Source organism: Cotesia typhae, unplaced genomic scaffold (assembly GCF_013202065.1).
Source record: "Cotesia typhae breed Kobodo isofemale line unplaced genomic scaffold, CoteBio_Ctyphae scaffold_152, whole genome shotgun sequence".
NCBI lineage: Eukaryota > Metazoa > Arthropoda > Insecta > Hymenoptera > Braconidae > Cotesia > Cotesia typhae.
In genome coordinates this window covers 320481-341055 of record NW_027423776.1, presented here as the reverse complement: position 1 = coordinate 341055, position 20575 = coordinate 320481, and the positions used below count along the sequence as shown (strand labels likewise).

The 20575-nt window shown below is 29.8% G+C and overlaps 2 protein-coding genes across 3 annotated transcripts; both read left to right on the top strand.

The window, feature by feature from the left end:
* Positions 1-7443: 7443 nt before the first annotated feature.
* LOC141535878 (uncharacterized) lies at positions 7444-19327 on the top strand. Its single transcript, XM_074256041.1, has 5 exons — positions 7444-7461; positions 8221-8341; positions 14194-14324; positions 18754-18945; positions 19044-19327. Exons 1-5 carry the CDS (start codon positions 7444-7446, stop codon positions 19107-19109), a joined length of 528 nt encoding a protein of 175 aa, XP_074112142.1. The 3' UTR covers positions 19110-19327.
* LOC141536074 (uncharacterized) lies at positions 10469-12314 on the top strand. Of its 2 annotated transcripts, none has more exons than XR_012480684.1 (2): positions 10469-11717; positions 11833-12310. XR_012480684.1 is itself a non-coding variant. In XM_074256315.1 (2 exons), exon 1 carries the CDS (start codon positions 10714-10716, stop codon positions 11476-11478), a length of 765 nt encoding a protein of 254 aa, XP_074112416.1. In that variant the 5' UTR covers positions 10469-10713; the 3' UTR covers positions 11479-11480; positions 11833-12314. The 2 variants fall into 2 exon arrangements, 1 of the variants encoding a protein (XP_074112416.1); XM_074256315.1 differs by having other exon boundaries at positions 10469-11480; positions 11833-12314.
* Positions 19328-20575: the final 1248 nt, after the last annotated feature.

Below are 20575 nucleotides of genomic sequence, written 5' to 3'. Positions count from 1 at the left end.
GTCACAATCCAGTGAAAGGAATAATTAAAGACTGTCCTGGAGAGGTCGGGCCCGTATATATTATAATGTTTTGTCGTGATACTCGTTTCGTAAAACACGAAGATGTCAAAAGACCACTTAACGGAACAGAACGTGTGAAAGTACAAGCAGAACTTTTGAAAACTCGTGCTTCTGCTTGGAGGAAGGATAAAGCCAAAGATTATATAGATCCGGGAGATACTGGTTCGCCGTTTGTGTATGATTCGAATACTCTGCATCAAGCGAAGAAAGAAGCTAGCAACAAGAAACTTGGTATTAAAACTGATGACACGCGAGATATGATTTTAGCGATTAGAAACATGAATGTTGATCCGTCTTATGTTAATTCTATTTTGGCGATTGGTGATACACCATTTTATGTATTTTATGCAACTCCAACGCAGTTTCAAGCATACAGTGAATATCAACGCACACATCGGCAATATTCGTGTGTATGTATAGATGCAACCGGTGGTGTTACAAAAAAACTCATCGATTCAAGAGGCGACAAGACAGGTTATATTTTTTTGTACGAAATTGTGATAAATTTTAATGGAACTTCAGTAGCCGTGTATCAAATGTTGTCGGAGGTACATGACACCTCTTTCATCGCTTTTTGGCTCTCGCGATGGGTACAGAAAGTTAAATTACCCAGCCAAGCAGTTTCTGATGGCTCAAAAGCCCTCTTAAATGCGATGTCGATTGCTTTTAATAATAAAATATTAAAAGAATATATCAATTTTTGTTTTGAAACACTAATTACTGGAACTAATAAACGCCCCAATACGTTTATTAGATTAGATACTGCACATTTCATCCATTCCGTGTCTAAGTGGAAGTGTTTTGAATCAGCATTAAGTAAAATAGTTAAGACTTTTTTTATCCGTTGCATAGCGCTAATTGTTAACTGTCGAGATTTGAAACAACTGGAAGAAATTTTTATTTTAATGTTAATTGTTGCGAACACAGAGTTTGAAGATTCAATAATTGCTGTTGATAATAACTGTATGACCCCTTTAGACGCCAGAAAACGCTTGGAGGGATTTATTTCTGATAAAAACATTAAAGTCGCAGACAGTGATTTAGATAAACCTGATTCGGACGACAAAATTCTTCTGGATAAGCTTTCTAATTTTGATACAGATCACCTCGGTTGGTCTGTCTCCATTTTAACGTGGGTTGATAATTTAAGTCGAAAAGCTAATACAATTATTTTTACTGGGTCGAATCTAAATAGCTTTCGTGTACGTGGTTTATATGACAGACTACTAGAAAAAATTAAAGAGCTTCCAATTTTTACAAATATTTGCACCCCAGAGACGATGTCTAGAGGAACATCTTGTTTCGTAGAAGATGACTTTAAAGATTTAAAATTGGATTTAGAGCAACAAGTTAAATTACCTACTACGATTCTTAAATTTTTAAAGCTTCACATATCACAATTATTAGGTGGCATTTGTATATTTCGAGCTAAAGTCAATAAGTTAATTGTCGATAATCAATTTAAGGATGACATGAATGAATGTGAACACGGAAAATGGTTTGAAAACTGGAAAGGGCAAGGAAAGGAAAAACTGCTAGAAATGCATGGACAGCTTATGAAAATCCAACAAAAGAAGAAAATGATGAAAAAATGATAACGATGTTATATTTGTTAATAGTGAAAGCATAAATAACGATTCCTCAATTTCCCATGATCATGATTATTCGATTAAATCGGAGAACTTGGAAAACGTTTCGTCATCGACACAAATCAATCGACAGAAATTAGTCCAAATGAAAACAATCATAATGATAACAAGAAAAACGTAAATATTACAACTGACTTACCTTCTATTGAAGTAAATAATGATTGTTTACTTAAAGCTGTAGAAGAGATAAATAAGAATAAGATGGACAATAAAAAAGAAACCAAATATTTTCAGAATTATCCTGAAGTAAAATTCCAAAACAATTTAATTAATGAAAAAGTTAAAAAAATTTTTGTTTTAAATAATGGCAATTTATCTGGTTCGGTTTTTTTCAGTAAACAAAATTGGATAGTATACAATACGTGTCCTTTTGACACGATTGTTCAAGTATTATTTCATAGTGCACTAGAACATCCAAACTTTCATGAATTTCACACACAATCTAATATTCCAGTTTTTAAATTTTTATCAGATTTTATGAACAGTGGGCCATCTAAAAAAATTTATGAAAAGAGACTATCACTACTGCATCCATTATATATTGGAACAATTGATGGGAAATTGCAGAAGATATCTGACAAAGGTTCGAAAAGCTCTGTGCTATGTCAGACTATTAATTGTCAAGACAATATTATAAATTTGTGGAAGACATTGTTGCAAGAGGTACCTGGAGTACTTGAAGAGATGACGTGTTCGAATCCAGGTTGTGGTTACTCTTACACAAAAATTTTACCAGTTCTATTCGTTAACCATAGTGTAATAATCAAAAAAGGATTCCCTTCATTGGAAAAAGCTCTAGATTTTCATCCAAAAATTTTTAATGTTTCGTGTTCATTGTGTAAATCTGTGAAACAAACGCGTCATTATACTCCTAAAGAGTGCATTTTTATTGAATTAGATATTCGTGGAAGTAGCAAGGAATCATCTGGACGTACCTGTACATTAAGCGAACTTCCAGCTAAAATTACTTTGAAAGGTCACAATAAGGATGCAATTTATATTGACTTATGTTACCGGTTAATTAACCTTATTTTATATTATTTTTACATGTATGTATTTAGAACTAAAAATTATTATTCTATGTAAATTTTCAGATTGTCTGGAGTAGCAGCTTATGATGTCGGTCATTATTTTGCATACTGTAGGAAAATATCAGGTAGTTGGAAAAAATTCAATGACCTCAAAGTGAAACCTGAGTATGTGTCACTTAGCACTCGATTGCAGCCTCACGGAGTTTTTATGTTTTAGAACCACAATGAGTCATTCAATTGAGATTTTTTAACGAGTAAAAGAATGTTATGTTCTTGTAATTTTATTTTTATACTTTTAAGAAAAAATGACCAATGATAAATAGTAATAATGATAAGCAACTATAGTTAACATTAAAATATAGTATTTTTAGATTAAATATGCAATATTAAGTTTCGATCTTTAATTTTAAGAATTTTAAGCTAATTTTTTTTTTAATATAAACTTCAAAATATTAGAATTTATAATTGTGTGACTTATCTTTATCATTTTCACATTGTTATTCAAGTAATATAGATTCTTTATTAATTAATTCAATCTGCTTAATTTTTATTATCTTTCATTGAGTAATTAATTTAAATCTTAAAGTAAATTAGAAAAAGATAAATTATTTGACTTCAGTGTCTCAATACTTATATAATTTATTTTTCTGAATGTTTTGAAATGAATCTTCACTATGTGGTATCTTATAAAAAATAACTTTAGTATTTTGACTTGGTTTTTAACTAAGAATGAACATTGATTTGTATAATTACCAAAATTAAGAAATGAAGAAGTTTGGATTAAATGATGAAATTTGAGTGTACTTTTATAAATTTGTGACTTAAGCGCTTAATTAAAAGCCTGATTTAGAAAAAATTTCATAATATTTATTGTGATATAATAATAAAAGAGTTTGAAATTATTAGCAATTATAATGATGACTGGTGTTATTTTCCTTAGGAAAATCTGAGAGAAATTAAAATTCGAGACAATTACAGGAAATCGGTTTAACTTTGATGTTTTATACTTACAATGAAATATTTTACTATCAAACGAAAATAACTTTATTGATAGATTAAATATAAAGACTTAAAAAACTATAACCAAATCATTTAACTCCATCAAGAAAATGAATCCAGTTCAATAAATAGACCTATTTTAAAAACAGTAAAGAATCATTTTCGACTGACGGTGTGTCTGGTGAATTATTTTATAAGACACGGTGAGTCCTTTTATTTATAAATTAAAATTTGTGATCATTTTTTATATTTAGTCTAATTACTATTTGATCTTTCAATAAGTAGGCATGAACGAATTTTCTTACTGAACATTGGTTATCAACGTTAGCTACTGTAATGAATGGTACGATTGAGTTGAACGAGACTGGTGAATAAATCTCTCTAAGCTCATCCATGGATTGATCGATGAAACAGTTATGCAAACATATCTTTGATAACCCGTTTAAAACTTGGAAGGATAAATTGCAGAATAGAATAGAAAACTGCGTTAATATACTTGCTGATTTTTACATAAGATGAGATTTTTACTGTGTTGGTGGATATTTTCATGGGTATTCGACATTGTTGTTTAATAAGTATTCAATATTACAAAAGTTGAGGAACGTTTATAAATTTTATTGATGATGTTTATATCATTATTACAGTATTTCCATAGTTTATTTAATAAAAGATAAATTTGAATTAAGATATCAAATCATAAAGAACAAGAATCTATTAATATTAAAGAAAATTCTGATGATTTAATGACAAAAAAATTTATTGCTTTAACCCCTGATTGTTCAATGAAGACTATCAACCTTTGCTCTTATTCTGCCAGCAGTCTTAAAGACATAGCGGATTCATATTAAAAGTAATTTCAAAATTAGTGGGCTGTGTAGGTTAGAGTACGCATTTTGATAATTATAATTATAAACAATTAATAACTTTTTAATCATTTTTTTAGGACAGAGCATTAGACCTTAATTATGCGTTTGGTTCAAACATGTACTCTGAATCATCCCGAAGGTGATATTAAAGTATGGAGACAAATAGACAATTAGTTTTTCTTTGTTTAATTTATTTAAACATCTGCTTGATGATTTAGCTGAAACAGATCAACTACTGTGTAAAAATCGAGACGATATTTAAAACAATGAGATACGTGCTGGCTTGTTGATAACCTGGATATTGAGTGTCGTTAATTCAAGACGATTTTTATTTAACTATATGAGACTGACCGGAATATAAAATAAAATGCAATTTCAAATATTCTAATTTATAGTATTTTATTATAGAGTTCAAATTAGTAGAAAATTAGGAGATTTACCGAAAATAGGAGAAAAATAACCAAGCGATTGAACTCCAAAAGAAAAAAAATTTCAGTCTAACAAACTCAGCATCTTGCGAATAAAATGAAGATTACTTAAAAAAAAAGTATTTCATCTGAAAATTAATTTCATATCAATGTATTGTAAGTTCTTATGGTTATAATTAACAATTTGAAATTCTTTTATAAATTTATACTAAAAATTAATACCATATATTTATTTTTTATTAATTAGATAGATTTAATTTACTACAGGGATGCTATGAATAAGCTTAACAAGAGTATTTTAATAAATTGATTAAATATAAAAGAATCAATTGCAATATAAAAAATTGTCCATCAAAGTATTTTTTAGCTTTGTCATTTAGAAGAATTTACAAAGAGGACAAGTACTTTTATTAAATAAATAATTAAATGATCACTGTCTAACCGAAACGAGAGTAATAACAGGATAAAGAATTTCGTATGTCTAACCCTATAAAGAAAAAATTAGTTCGAGATAAAAAAATACCGTTATCTTAGAATTATGTAAATGTAAATTAAAAAAATGAACTTTTTTTTAATTAAAATGAAGTTTTATGAAACCTTTTGATTATTTACTTTTATTAAAATTACAAAGTTATTTTTTTAATTAAAAGACAATATTGAAACTACAATTAAAATGTCCAAGAATGTCAAATATATATACTTTTACTAGAAAAAAAATTTCTTATTCTACATATGTTTAATGTCCATTTTTTATAACAAAATTATGTACGGTGTTTAATCTCCATAACTTTTTGGGGGTCGATTAATTTTTAGAAAGAAATTTCTTTCATCTTAATTAACAATTTTCAATGAAAAAAATTACAAAGCACGATACATAAAAAAAAAAAAATCTGCACATTTTTTGAGGTTAACTAATAGTTTATCAACAATCATATATACTTATATACATCTTTAATAGAATTATAAACAAGCCTATCATTTTAGCAAAGAGACAAATTAAAAACAGTTGTATGATATACACACCCACACACATATGTACATATAAGTTAAATTCATATGTAATTAAAGCAATTACTCTTTTTGTTTACTCTATATACAAACAGCTTTATGAGTTAAGTACATATATTGGACGTAATGCAAGAAAATAGACTATATAGCCATTAGATGTTTTTCGATGATTATTAATAAGTACATAATTTATTAATAATGATTCTTTTACAACTGAAAATTTAAGCTAAACCTCAGATTTAAATTAATCTAAACATTCTAACTGCAAATATTTGGGATCCATATATTCATAACAAGGGCGTGAGCGTGATTTTCCTTTAATCATAAAACTGTCAACCATTTAGCATTTCAAAAAATTTAATAAACACACTCGTTAACAAAACGCTAATAAATATGGCCATTGCCAGCTGACGGACAAAATCGGCGCATGCGCAATGTAGGCGTGAGGTGATGGTCTGCTTATTAGATATAAAATAATTAATAATTGGGAATTTAATTGTTTTTATGATCGAACAATCACCAATAGTCGTCGAACAAACGATAATTGATCAAAATTAATTAATCTGAGCGATAAAAATAAAGATATCTAGTAAGGGGGGCCAACTTAAGGGTGACAATTTGTTTAATTATTTATAAATAAATAAAAGACGAACAAACAATTTTTACACTCGAACATTAACGAACAAACGACGAACAAACAATTAAAAATAAAAAAAATCCGAAAATCGAAAAAAGTGGGGCCAAATTCAGTGAGCCGAAATCATCCACTTAAGGCGCTGCTTGGCGGATCAAATGTGAATCCCTCTATGCAGGTCGAGTATAAACAGCTAATGTCACATAATATGCCGAAGCTGTAGTTAAAAAATTGTTGAATTTCTTTTTTAAAATATTAAGTAATCAATTATTGTCTATAAGCTTAGTTACTATTAAAGATAACAGCAATTTTAACCGTTAATCAAAAATTTTTAATCATAGAGTTTCCTCCATGAGAAAATAAAAATAACACTTTCTGCTACATGCTACGTGCATGGGTTTAATAGTAAAGTCATGGCAATAAAGTTAGCCCACATCTGAAAGTTTTAAGAGTTTCTTTTGTAGAAATTAAAAAAATTAAAAAGAAAATGAATTGAAAAAATTTCACATGTAGAAAGTTTTATAACCCTGGTTAAAAATACTGATTGAAAAGAATTGAGAAGCGGTCACTCCATGCAAATTGTATATCTGTATTTACAAACAAAAGAATTGAAATTATTGAAAAGAATTCGAATTTCAGCATTTTTAAATCTTTTCAATCAATATTTTTAAACAGGGAAACTATACGTGCAATTTTGTAAAAATACATTTTTTGTTCTAATTCAATTGATAAAAAACATCTAAAATTGTTGAACGTCGGCTAATTTTAATGTCATTAGCAAGTCTGGTAAGAACAATACAGTTCGATTTTATAGTTTTCCTCCGGCAAATTCTAGTTCTGTGGTAATAAAAAATAAATTTAGCGAAGACTAAATTATAAACCGTCTATTAGCTTGGAAAATGCATTAAAAATCTGAAATGAAGTTACCCAGTCCAAGAGAGTGTGTTCATTACATTTAATCAAAAATAACTTTATACCAATTAACATAAAATTTTTGTAATCACAAAAAAAAAACAGTAATGATAAGCTATAAATTTTTAAAATACAATGTAATACGATAGGACTTGCATATTACTTAAATAACTAAATGAATATTTTTGTAAACCCTTGTGGAAAAATTTCTCTGAAAAACAGTGAAAAAATTTTTAAAAGTACAATTAATTTTTTATTTTCTTAAAAAATCCAAAAAGTCTTATTAAGTCGGAAAAACTCTTCACCCGACTTAGGAAGTTTGATTTTTGCAAGATTTTGACTCTGCCAGAAGAGTTATCCAGAGTTATTAAAACTTCTTGTAGGAAATTTGTGCGGCTATGTAAAGAGTTATTCTGAGTTTTTATACCTCATAAAAGTTTGTGTAAAAAAATCGTGCGGCTGTGAAATGAATTATTCAGAGTTTTTCTGATTTATTAAAACTTTTGTCGAAAATTTGTGCGGCTGCGTAAAGAGTTTTTCAGAGTTTTTATACTTTTTCAAAATTTCTGTATAAATTTTGAGCGGCTGCGTAAAGAGTTATTCCGAGTTTTTGTACTTTTTAAAATACCGTAGATAATTACTATTGCTATTAAAAGAATTCTTCGCAATTTTCCTTATAGATTATTAGATAAAAACTTACGTGCTTGTGAAATAATTGAATTAAAGAAGATAAATAGTACAACTATTTTAAAGGGTAAGTACTATTAAGGTATATGCTATAAAAAGAAATGATTGAAAACACATTTTTATTATTTTTTAAAATATATTAAAATAAAAATTATTTAATTAAAATATAAAAAAAAAAAATAATTCATCTCTTTAATAAAATTAAGAAAAAACTTTAACCATTATTCAAGCTTAAAAAATTTTAAACTTTTGGCCTTTAAGGTAATCTTTTTTTTTTTTTTTTTTTTTTTTTTACCTATATAACGTTTCTATTATCAACTTACATAAGAATAAATTTTTAAATATTTTATATATTAAATACAAGCAATACTTCAGTTATATTAAATTTTATCATTAAGGTACTTTGTAACTATACCATTATTAGAGTCTTAATTTTTTCTTTGCTGACATTATTGCTCGACCTAAGTATGTATTGAGTTTTTTAAGCTCAATACGAATCCTTTCTTGCGAAAAATTTCGCGTTCTCATGAAGTCTTCGAAGTGATACGACAACAATTCAACTTTCCTCGGCGTAAGAGGGTCTCGTTCACCTGTATTTTTTTGTTTTCTTACAACTCTTGTAGCCAACAGCTCTGATCTCCATAAAATTCATATTACAGCACAAAATTTATATTGAAAAGAATAATACCTTGCTAGTTCCAGGTGTGACATCAAATGTTACCTTCTTGGCTGCTAGTATTGGATTCTTATTTTCTTTTGCAAGCGAAAATTTTCCTTTGCCCATTTTGATAATTATTGTAATATCATTGCCATCATGAAGGTTGTGATCATCGCCTTCGACATCTCCTATATCTTCTGCAGTTAATTCAGACAAATCCCTCTAAAAATTATTAAATTTATCAATATTTGAAAATGTCTTTTATAATTCACATAATTTATAAAAATGTTAATTATTTATCAGATGGAATGAAAATAGATTTATCATTGTATAATCTGCATTAACGAGCAAATTTGAAAAAATATCATTGTCGAATTTCATTAAGGGGCACACCTAGTGTGAAATTTCGAAAAAGTCGATTTTTTTTTCCATATTTCGGTAGATTACACCTTTAAAAATAACATATTAAAATTTCAAATCGATATCTCAAATAGTTTTTGAGTTATAACATTTTAAAGAGCAGCCGCTCGGCAGCTAGAGTGTCATTAGCTGCGAGACGTACCTGAAGTATTGTTCAGAGTCTACTGTCTCTTCCAGCCCCTATAACACGATTCCAGTTTCTATTGTTGGCTCTCAGGTATACAAAAATATATCATTATAATAATTTCTAGAAATTTCTAGAAATTTTTCGTTTACTGCCACGTAAATTATTTTCGGAGCCAGACACATTTAGTTTCATTGTGATCGTTGTATCGAGCGCATCATAATTTTACACGTGCTATTTTCTTGAAAATGAGTGATCAATCTTCATATTCAAATAAAAAAGGAACTCACAATGTTCCTAAGCATCGATCAATTGCGAAAAAACGCAAGTTTACCGGAAATAGATTTACATTTGAGCAATCTACTGCGAATACCAGTACGTCCGCAGAAAAGTTATTACAAAATAATGACAATAATGTTGTGATTGACCCATCTCATGGATATTGTATTTTGCAATTTTTATCAGTTTTTAGTGCAATTAGTAATTTAGTGGTGTGTAAAACCTGTCAAAAAAAAGTTACTTTCAATCAAGCAAGTTCAAGAGGCCTAGGGTTCAAAATTGCTATTATTTGTGAATGTGGCAATTCGTATATTAATTCTGGACCAATGATTAATAACGCATTTGAAATAAATAAACGTATTGTTGCTGTGATGCGTCTATTGGGCATCGGAATAAATGGGATAAATTTTTCTGTGGATTAATGGATTTAGCATGCAAATTTTACGACCAAACTTTTGCGGGATGTTTTACGAATTTACAGATTGCAGCCGAAACTGTTTGTAAGCTCAGTATGCAGCAAGCTATAAATGAAGAAAAAGAGCTTACATTAAAGAAAGAAAATTCGGAGACAAATTTGACTGTTAGCGGCGATGGTACCTGGAAAAAACGTGGCCATACTTCCCGTTTTGGAGTAGTTACGCTGGCAGGAAAATACAGCAAGAAAATTCTTGATTCATGCGTAAAATCTACATATTGTCAGAGTTGTGTTTTTGGAAGAAAAAAAAGATAGCGAACCTGAAGATTATGAGGAATGGCTATCATTACACGATGAAGAATGTGATGCCAATCATAAAGGATCTGCCTCAAAAATGGAAGTGGATAGTGTAAAAGACATGTTTGGTCGTTCCATTAGTAAATATGGTGTAAAATATACCCGCTATATTGGTGATGGTGATAGCGCTACCCACAAAGGACTTATAGATTTGAATCCTTATGATATTCCTGTTGCTAAATTGGAATGCTATCTACATGTGAAAAAAGAATGGGAACACGTTGCCGAAGTGTAAAGAACATTAATAAGAAATTAGGAGGAAAAAGTAAAACATCACAAAAGTTAACTGTAAATTTTATAAATAAACTCCAAAAATATTATGGTTTAGCAATTATGAGGAATCAAGATAATGTAGATGAAATGTATAAAGCAATCTGGGCAACATTTTATCATTTCTGTTCAACTGACAAAAACCCAAATCATAAAAATTGTCCAGAAGGCGCTGAAAGTTGGTGCGCTTATCGCCGCGCGGAAGCTGAAGGAATCACTAGTACATTTAAACACGATTACCTCCCACTGGATCCAGAAGTACAAGAAGCTATAAAACCTATTTATGAAGACTTATCTCGATATGAATTGCTTGATAGATGTAAAGGTAACAATACTCAAAACAACAATGAAAGCTACAACGGTTTACTTTGGCACTTTTCACCCAAGCATCTTTATAATGGCTTCAAAACTATTGAATTGTCAAATAATTTTGCAACTGCAATATTTAATGACGGTTATTCGTCAATTTTGAAGATATTCAATGTAATGGGAGTGATAGTTGGACCTGCAGCAAGAGATTTTGCGGCTCTTAAGGACGACACGAGAATACGAATCGCTGATTATCGCCAAAGGGCTTCTTCAAAAGAAGGTCGATCATCTCGAAGAAAAGCTTCTTCAGCTGAACAAGCCCTTTTCGAAGAAGAGGAAGGTGTATTATATGGCCCTGGAATAGCAGATTAGCTGTAAATATGATTTTAAACCACTTATAACAGTGGAAACGATCATTTTATCTTTAAACGCGTTTTTCTCGAAACAGCATTTTCCGAATTTGCTGCAGTGATTACTCAAAAACAAATGATCCGATCACTATCGAATTTTTTTTACATGTTCTATATATAGTTCTCCGTACAATGACGTATCGATTTTTTGATCTGATCAAAAATCGAATTTTCGCAGGCCACAAACGACCAAAATTTTAGGTAAAATTCGACTATTTTTTTTTAAAACGCCGCCATATTGTCAATTTTTGATTTTTTTATCGTAGGTCATTGTACAGACAATATTATCTAGTTTAACGAGATATTTTTTTTTTAGATTTCATCCACGGAGAAGGCCGGAATCACTGCAGCAGTGAAGGACCTTTTTTTTTTCGCGCCGTTAGAGATCGACGATAACTTAAAAAATATTTAATTTTTTTCTTCAAAAATTTCATTATGTATTCTTAAAACATGTATAAATATATTCTTAAAATTTTAAAATAATTGATAAAGTATTTTTTTTAATAAAAATTCCCAAAAATCACGTTTTTTTTAGGCCGTTACACTAGGTGTGCCCCTTAAGTTTATTTTACTTCGAAATAGGCTAACAGAATGGGACATTTCATAAGGACTTCCGTAACAAAATTACTCAAGAGACAAACAATTAAACGAGTTTTGTTGGTAAATTAATAATGCTGCTATTTCTAACTTACTGATTCACTTTTTTTTTTTCCTTAATTAATATTTAAAATTGTTTAAAGAATAAATCTGTTATTTGAAATGATATTGCATTGAGCTTTTTAGCGATAAATTTCTTTCTGTTCATAACAGGTTAGTAGCTTATTGACATTTTTATTTTTAAGTAAACTCAAATAAAAAATTTCAAAGAGACGTTTTGAAAGACAAATTCGTTGGATTTAAAATAGTTAAAAAATTAAAAGTGTGTTTTATTCATTAATCTAAAGACAATTTATTATATGTATGAGATATTTCTAATAATTAAAATAGATCAAATACAAAATTCATATTACTACAAAAATACATTAAAAAAAATAATACCTTTGTAGCTTTCGATATGGAATTAAGTTTTTTCTTGTTGATTTCTTTCGATTGATCCAAATTCTGTTTTGCCTCGGTGATTTTATTGCCATCATGCAACTTACAATTATTGTTTTCGTTGTCTTCTTCTACGGGTTTGTAATCTGTCACTAAAGATTCCCCCTAAAAAAGATTAAATATGTCAATTCTAAATTTTCGAAAATTTCTTTTGTAATTCTCTTAATTAATGAAAAAAGTAGTGAAAACTTTTTTTTTTATCATCAGCGTTCAGATGATTTTTCAAGAAATTCACAAGCATGATATATCGTATAGTTTAATAATTATTATATCAACTTAAAACCAACAAGTAGAATGTATGTATTATTGACACCGCAAAAAATTCAAAGAGCAGATTATTTTGACATACCATTGATCCTATTATTGACAGGTCTTTTATTACATATATACATACATACATACATACATATCTTGAGACAGAATGCATACACTCGTCTGTTAGTTAAATTTCTATTTTTTTTTTTTTTTTTTTTTTAGATGTTTATTTGAATTAAATAAATGAATTCATTAAAATTAATTTCAGAAAAAATGTTTAATATTCTGAATTTACACACATCTAATCATTTTATTTATTTTTTCCGGCAAAAAAATTATCGTACTACTTATTTTATTTTCTTCAGTAACCAATTAATTAAACAAAATCACAATAATTTCTTAAATCGACTTCAAATTTATCGCTGTTAAACGTTCTATAAAATATATGTATTTTTATAACACAGTATTGTGTAGCTGAAGCTGTTAAATTGAGGGCCAGTTTTTCAATCCGGGATAAAATTTTATCCGATGCTAATCTATGTATAAATTGGCATCGGATTAAATTTTATCTTGTATTGAAAAACTGGCCTTTAAAACTGAAAACTTAGTGATACATAGAATAGAAAGAATAATAAATATCAAAATTAAAGAATTATATTTCCTGAAAAAAATTAAGTTACTTATAAAATAGCAATACGACAGAAAATTCAAACTAACACTTGAAAAGTTTTTTTCAATATTTCGAAATTAAAGGTGTCAAAAAAAACAACCAAGATAAGTTTTTTAGCATAGACACAGTAGAAAAAAGAGAAATAATTAAATGCAAGTATTTTTTCTAACGCAAAAAATTAAAAATATTTATTCAACATAAATATAAATTTCACTTATTAAAGTGACTAAGCAAGTGTGGGATAGAATTATGTACAATATAATCAATGGACATTTTTAATGTAACGATTTTTATTTCATAAATGTTTGATAAGTTAATCGTAAAATCAGTTGAAATGAAGTATTAATTATAAAAAATAAAATTCTCGTCTCAAATACAAGTAATTGAAGCTAATTTAACTTTTTTTTTGTAGTAAATTCTCAATCAATTTGTTCGTTAAAAAATGTTTTAAAGAATTTGTGTTTGAAAAAAATTGTTTTATTAAAATAAAAAATTTTCTAATGATATTACTTAAACAAATTACTATTATGTTTTGAAAAACAATCGGAATTTAGTCAACATCAATATTTTTCTAATTATAAAATAATCAAATTGTTAAAGATAAATTTTCAATTAGATATGCTTATAACAATTAAACAAAAATATGATCCATTTCAGACATTCGAGAAGAATTAGAAGATCCACAGTTACTTTTACGGATTCCAAAAATAAAAAATCCATCAGCACTCGAGTCATCAACTTCAGAGGATGAAGAAGTCGATCTGACAAAAATTAAAAGACGTCGAAAAGTAAGTGTTCATAATTGCTTTAAGCATTTTAGTTCAGAAACAAAGGCTTATGAATTAATTATCTATAGTTAACTTTTTTATTGATTAATATTATTATTATTATTATTATTATTATTATTATGTTATTAAATGCTCAGGGGGGTTATTCCCGGAGTCCGATTCTCCGAGGGCCCAGCCTGAGCTCCATCCGTTACTGCTGGACCACTCCGCACAACAAGGCGGTTAGTGATCACAGCAGACCAAAGTCATTTCCCTTAAGAGACGGAGAGAACCAAGTATAACAGCCTTCTGCATCCTAACTGCCAAGAACTCAGCTTTTGATGAACAAGCTGGAACTTTAACAAGTGAGGATACAAAAGACTGTTCCATCCCTCCAAGGACGCCAACAATCAGGACGACAAGCTTGACACGGTAACCTGGGTAAAGTTTGCCAATTTCAAACAGGAAATCCTGATATATTTGTCTTTTGTGCTCTTCTTTGGCTGAGATGTTGTATTCAGCCGGGGCCGAGAACTCAATGACATAAATGTCACGGGTGGCCTTGTCGAAGAGCACAATATCAGGTTTGTTGTGATCTATCCGCCGGGTTGTTGCAAATGCATGTTCCAATAAATTTTGCAACTGTCATTCTCAACAACCTGGGGAATATCTCCTGGCAGATAAGGCAGCACTGGTGTCACGTCAATACCGTAGCAATGACGAAGATAGTAATACAGTACTCTCAGGGCAGCATTGTGACGCTGGATGTATGCACCTCTCGCCAACACAGGACATGCCGACAAAAGGTGCATAAGCGTCTCCGGATGTTGCTTACACCTCCTACAGGAAGTGTCCGGAAGCTGCACCTGGAGCACCGTGCTACGGTATTCTAGAGTATTAATGACACCATCTTGGCAGGCAAATATGAACCCTCCAGTCTCGGACATCAGGTCAGCTGACTTTAAGAAGAAAAACGTCAGCTGGGTGGACAAGCCATGATCACGCACGTGTTTAAAGAATACGCTGTGCATGGACTTGTCCATCAATTCGCCAAGGAGTAGTTTTTCCTCGGCGTTCCTGATGACGCTCTTAAATTCCTTCTTTTGGAGTTCCATAAGAGCGTTTATTTCTCCAAGACCAAGGGTTCTTGCCGCATATATTGCTGCCTTATACAAGAACGACCCCTTATGTTCATTTTCATGTTTATGTACAATTTGCATAAGAAAGTTATCCTCGTCTGCAGTGAAATTGACAACTTCGTGTGTTAAACCCAGGACCAAACGGTCGTGTAACCGCTCCAAACTCTGCAAACCTCTCCCACCGAGGGATCGGGAGAGGTATAATCTGGCGACTGATGAATTGGGGTGCATGCTCCGATTCATATTAATGATTTTACGGGTTTTGATGTCGAGATCTCGTAAATCCTTTCGGGCCCATTTCAGGACACCGAAACAGTATAGTAAGACTGAGACAGCGAGCATATTAGTAGCTGAGACTTTGTTTTTGCCGGAAAGTTCGGAGGACCAAATTTTCCGGAGTCTCCTAACATACTCGCTCTGGAGAGTTGCTCGGACTTCAGAGACCGCATGCTTATTATTATTATTATTATTTTTTTTTTTTTTTAGAATAAAAAACAAAACATAGTTGCATCTAAAAAAACAGGGAATAGACGAAATTTTGAAAGCTTATCAGTTTAACAGTGAAATAAAAAACACAGTACATATTTATAATAAAGTAAACTATTTAAAAAAATGCCTCATTTACAATAATACAATAGTTAGACATTTTAACGAATATCATTCAAAATTTTTAAGGAAAAGATTAATGATAACAACATTGCTGATAGTTCAGATGAAACTGTGGATGCAGAGAATGAAAACATGAATAGAGAGTTCAATGATGTAGGTAATGGTGAACAATTATCAGGAAATAAAAATTTGGCCCTGCCAGAGTAAATCAGCAATGGAAATAGCACAATTATTCCTGAGACATATGAGGTAAAAATTTATTTTACATTTTGGCAGTGATATGCGTTTAGAGAATGATAATTATACGAAAAGTAAGCCTTTCGTGTTAATGTTGCTCTCAGGAATTGCATATTTTTTTTTTATTGTCCCAGATAAAAAATCTTCTTCATATTTTAGATTTTTTAAATCAAATGATTTTGATTTTCCTCGAAATTTTTAATGACAAATTTTTTTCATTACTTTTTAAAAATGTAAATATGAATATGCTACGGTAAAAGTCCCTATTATTGACAGGTCCTCTACTATTGATACTCTATTGAATTTTATTATTTCGTTATTAAAATCTGTTAATAATCACAATTGTTGATATTTCATATTTCATATTTCATAATATTGCAGTTGCAAAATTATTTGACAATTCAATAGTTTTGAAGCCATTATAAAGATGCTTGGGTGAAAAGTGCCAAAGTAAACCGTTGTAGCTTTCATTGTTGTTTTGAGTATTGTTACCTTTACATCTATCAAGCAATTCATATCGAGATAAGTCTTCATAAATAGGTTTTATAGCTTCTTGTACTTCTGGATCCAGTGGGAGGTAATCGTGTTTAAATGTACTAGTGATTCCTTCAGCTTCCGCGCGGCGATAAGCGCACCAACTTTCAGCGCCTTCTGGACAATTTTTATGATTTGGGTTTTTGTCAGTTGAACAGAAATGATAAAATGTTGCCCAGATTGCTTTATACATTTCATCTACATTATCTTGATTCCTCATAATTGCTAAACCATAATATTTTTGGAGTTTATTTATAAAATTTACAGTTAACTTTTGTGATGTTTTACTTTTTCCTCCTAATTTCTTATTAATGTTCTTTACACTTCGGCAACGTGTTCCCATTCTTTTTTCACATGTAGATAGCATTCCAATTTAGCAACAGGAATATCATAAGGATTCAAATCTATAAGTCCTTTGTGGGTAGCGCTATCACCATCACCAATATAGCGGGTATATTTTACACCATATTTACTAATGGAACGACCAAACATGTCTTTTACACTATCCACTTCCATTTTTGAGGCAGATCCTTTATGATTGGCATCACATTCTTCATCGTGTAATGATAGCCATTCCTCATAATCTTCAGGTTCGCTATCTTTTTTTTCTTCCAAAAACACAACTCTGACAATATGTAGATTTTACGCATGAATCAAGAATTTTCTTGCTGTATTTTCCTGCCAGCGTAACTACTCCAAAACGGGAAGTATGGCCACGTTTTTTCCAGGTACCATCGCCGCTAACAGTCAAATTTGTCTCCGAATTTTCTTTCTTTAATGTAAGCTCTTTTTCTTCATTTATAGCTTGCTGCATACTGAGCTTACAAACAGTTTCGGCTGCAATCTGTAAATTCGTAAAACATCCCGCAAAAGTTTGGTCGTAAAATTTGCATGCTAAATCCATTAATCCACAGAAAAAATTTATCCCATTTATTCCGATGCCCAATAGACGCATCACAGCAACAATACGTTTATTTATTTCAAATGCGTTATTAATCATTGGTCCAGAATTAATATACGAATTGCCACATTCACAAATAATAGCAATTTTGAACCCTAGGCCTCTTGAACTTGCTTGATTGAAAGTAACTTTTTTTTGACAGGTTTTACACACCACTAAATTACTAATTGCACTAAAAACTGATAAAAATTGCAAAATACAATATCCATGAGATGGGTCAATCACAACATTATTGTCATTATTTTGTAATAACTTTTCTGCGGACGTACTGGTATTCGCAGTAGATTGCTCAAATGTAAATCTATTTCCGGTAAACTTGCGTTTTTTCGCAATTGATCGATGCTTAGGAACATTGTGAGTTCCTTTTTTATTTGAATATGAAGATTGATCACTCATTTTCAAGAAAATAGCACGTGTAAAATTATGATGCGCTCGATACAACGATCACAATGAAACTAAATGTGTCTGGCTCCGAAAATAATTTACGTGGCAGTAAACGAAAAATTTCTAGAAATTTCTAGAAATTATTATAATGATATATTTTTGTATACCTGAGAGCCAACAATAGAAACTGGAATCGTGTTATAGGGGCTGGAAGAGACAGTAGACTCTGAACAATACTTCAGGTACGTCTCGCAGCTAATGACACTCTAGCTGCCGAGCGGCTGCTCTTTAAAATGTTATAACTCAAAAACTATTTGAGATATCGATTTGAAATTTTAATATGTTATTTTTAAAGGTGTAATCTACCGAAATATGGAAAAAAAAAAAATCGACTTTTTCGAAATTTCACACTAGGTGTGCCCCTTAATGAAATTCGACAATGATATTTTTTTCAAATTTGCTCGTTAATGCAGATTATACAATGATAAATCTATTTTCATTCCATCTGATAAATAATTAACATTTTTATAAATTATGTGAATTATAAAAGACATTTTCAAATATTGATAAATTTAATAATTTTTAGAGGGATTTGTCTGAATTAACTGCAGAAGATATAGGAGATGTCGAAGGCGATGATCACAACCTTCATGATGGCAATGATATTACAATAATTATCAAAATGGGCAAAGGAAAATTTTCGCTTGCAAAAGAAAATAAGAATCCAATACTAGCAGCCAAGAAGGTAACATTTGATGTCACACCTGGAACTAGCAAGGTATTATTCTTTTCAATATAAATTTTGTGCTGTAATATGAATTTTATGGAGATCAGAGCTGTTGGCTACAAGAGTTGTAAGAAAACAAAAAAATACAGGTGAACGAGACCCTCTTACGCCGAGGAAAGTTGAATTGTTGTCGTATCACTTCGAAGACTTCATGAGAACGCGAAATTTTTCGCAAGAAAGGATTCGTATTGAGCTTAAAAACTCAATACATACTTAGGTCGAGCAATAATGTCAGCAAAGAAAAAAATTAAGACTCTAATAATGGTATAGTTACAAAGTACCTTAATGATAAAATTTAATATAACTGAAGTATTGCTTGTATTTAATATATAAAATATTTAAAAATTTATTCTTATGTAAGTTGATAATAGAAACGTTATATAGGTAGTAAAAAAAAAAAAAAAAAAAAAAAAAAAAGATTACCTTAAAGGCCAAAAGTTTAAAATTTTTTAAGCTTGAATAATGGTTAAAGTTTTTCTTAATTTTATTAAAGAGATGAATTATTTTTTTTTATATTTTAATTAAATAATTTTTATTTTAATATATTTTAAAAAATAATAAAAATGTGTTTTCAATCATTTCTTTTTATAGCATATACCTTAATAGTACTTACCCTTTAAAATAGTTGTACTATTTATCTTCTTTAATTCAATTATTTCACAAGCACGTAAGTTTTTATCTAATAATCTATAAGGAAAATTGCGAAGAATTCTTTTAATAGCAATAGTAATTATCTACGGTATTTTAAAAAGTACAAAAAACTCGGAATAACTCTTTACGCAGCCGCTCAAAATTTATACAGAAATTTTGAAAAAGTATAAAAAACTCTGAAAAACTCTTTACGCAGCCGCACAAATTTTCGACAAAAAGTTTTAATAAATCAGAAAAACTCTGAATAATTCATTTCACAGCCGCACGATTTTTTTACACAAACTTTTATGAGGTATAAAAAAACTCAGAATAACTCTTTACATAGCCGCACAAATTTCCTACAAGAAGTTTTAATAACTCTGGATAACTCTTCTGGCAGAGTCAAAATCTTGCAAAAAATCAAACTTCCTAAGTCGGGTGAAGAGTTTTTCCGACTTAATAAGACTTTTTTGGATTTTTTAAGAAAATAAAAAATTAATTGTACTTTTAAAAATTTTTTCACTGTTTTTTCAGAGAAATTTTTCCACAAGGGTTTACAAAAATATTCATTTAGTTATTTAAGTAATATGCAAGTCCTATCGTATTACATTGTATTTTAAAAATTTATAGCTTATCATTACTGTTTTTTTTTTGTGATTACAAAAATTTTATGTTAATTGGTATAAAGTTATTTTTGATTAAATGTAATGAACACACTCTCTTGGACTGGGTAACTTCATTTCAGATTTTTAATGCATTTTCCAAGCTAATAGACGGTTTATAATTTAGTCTTCGCTAAATTTATTTTTATTACCACAGAACTAGAATTTGCCGGAGGAAAACTATAAAATCGAACTGTATTGTTCTTACCAGACTTGCTAATGACATTAAAATTAGCCGACGTTCAACAATTTTAGATGTTTTTATCAATTGAATTAGAACAAAAAATGTATTTTTACAAAATTGCACGTATAGTTTCCCTGTTTAAAAA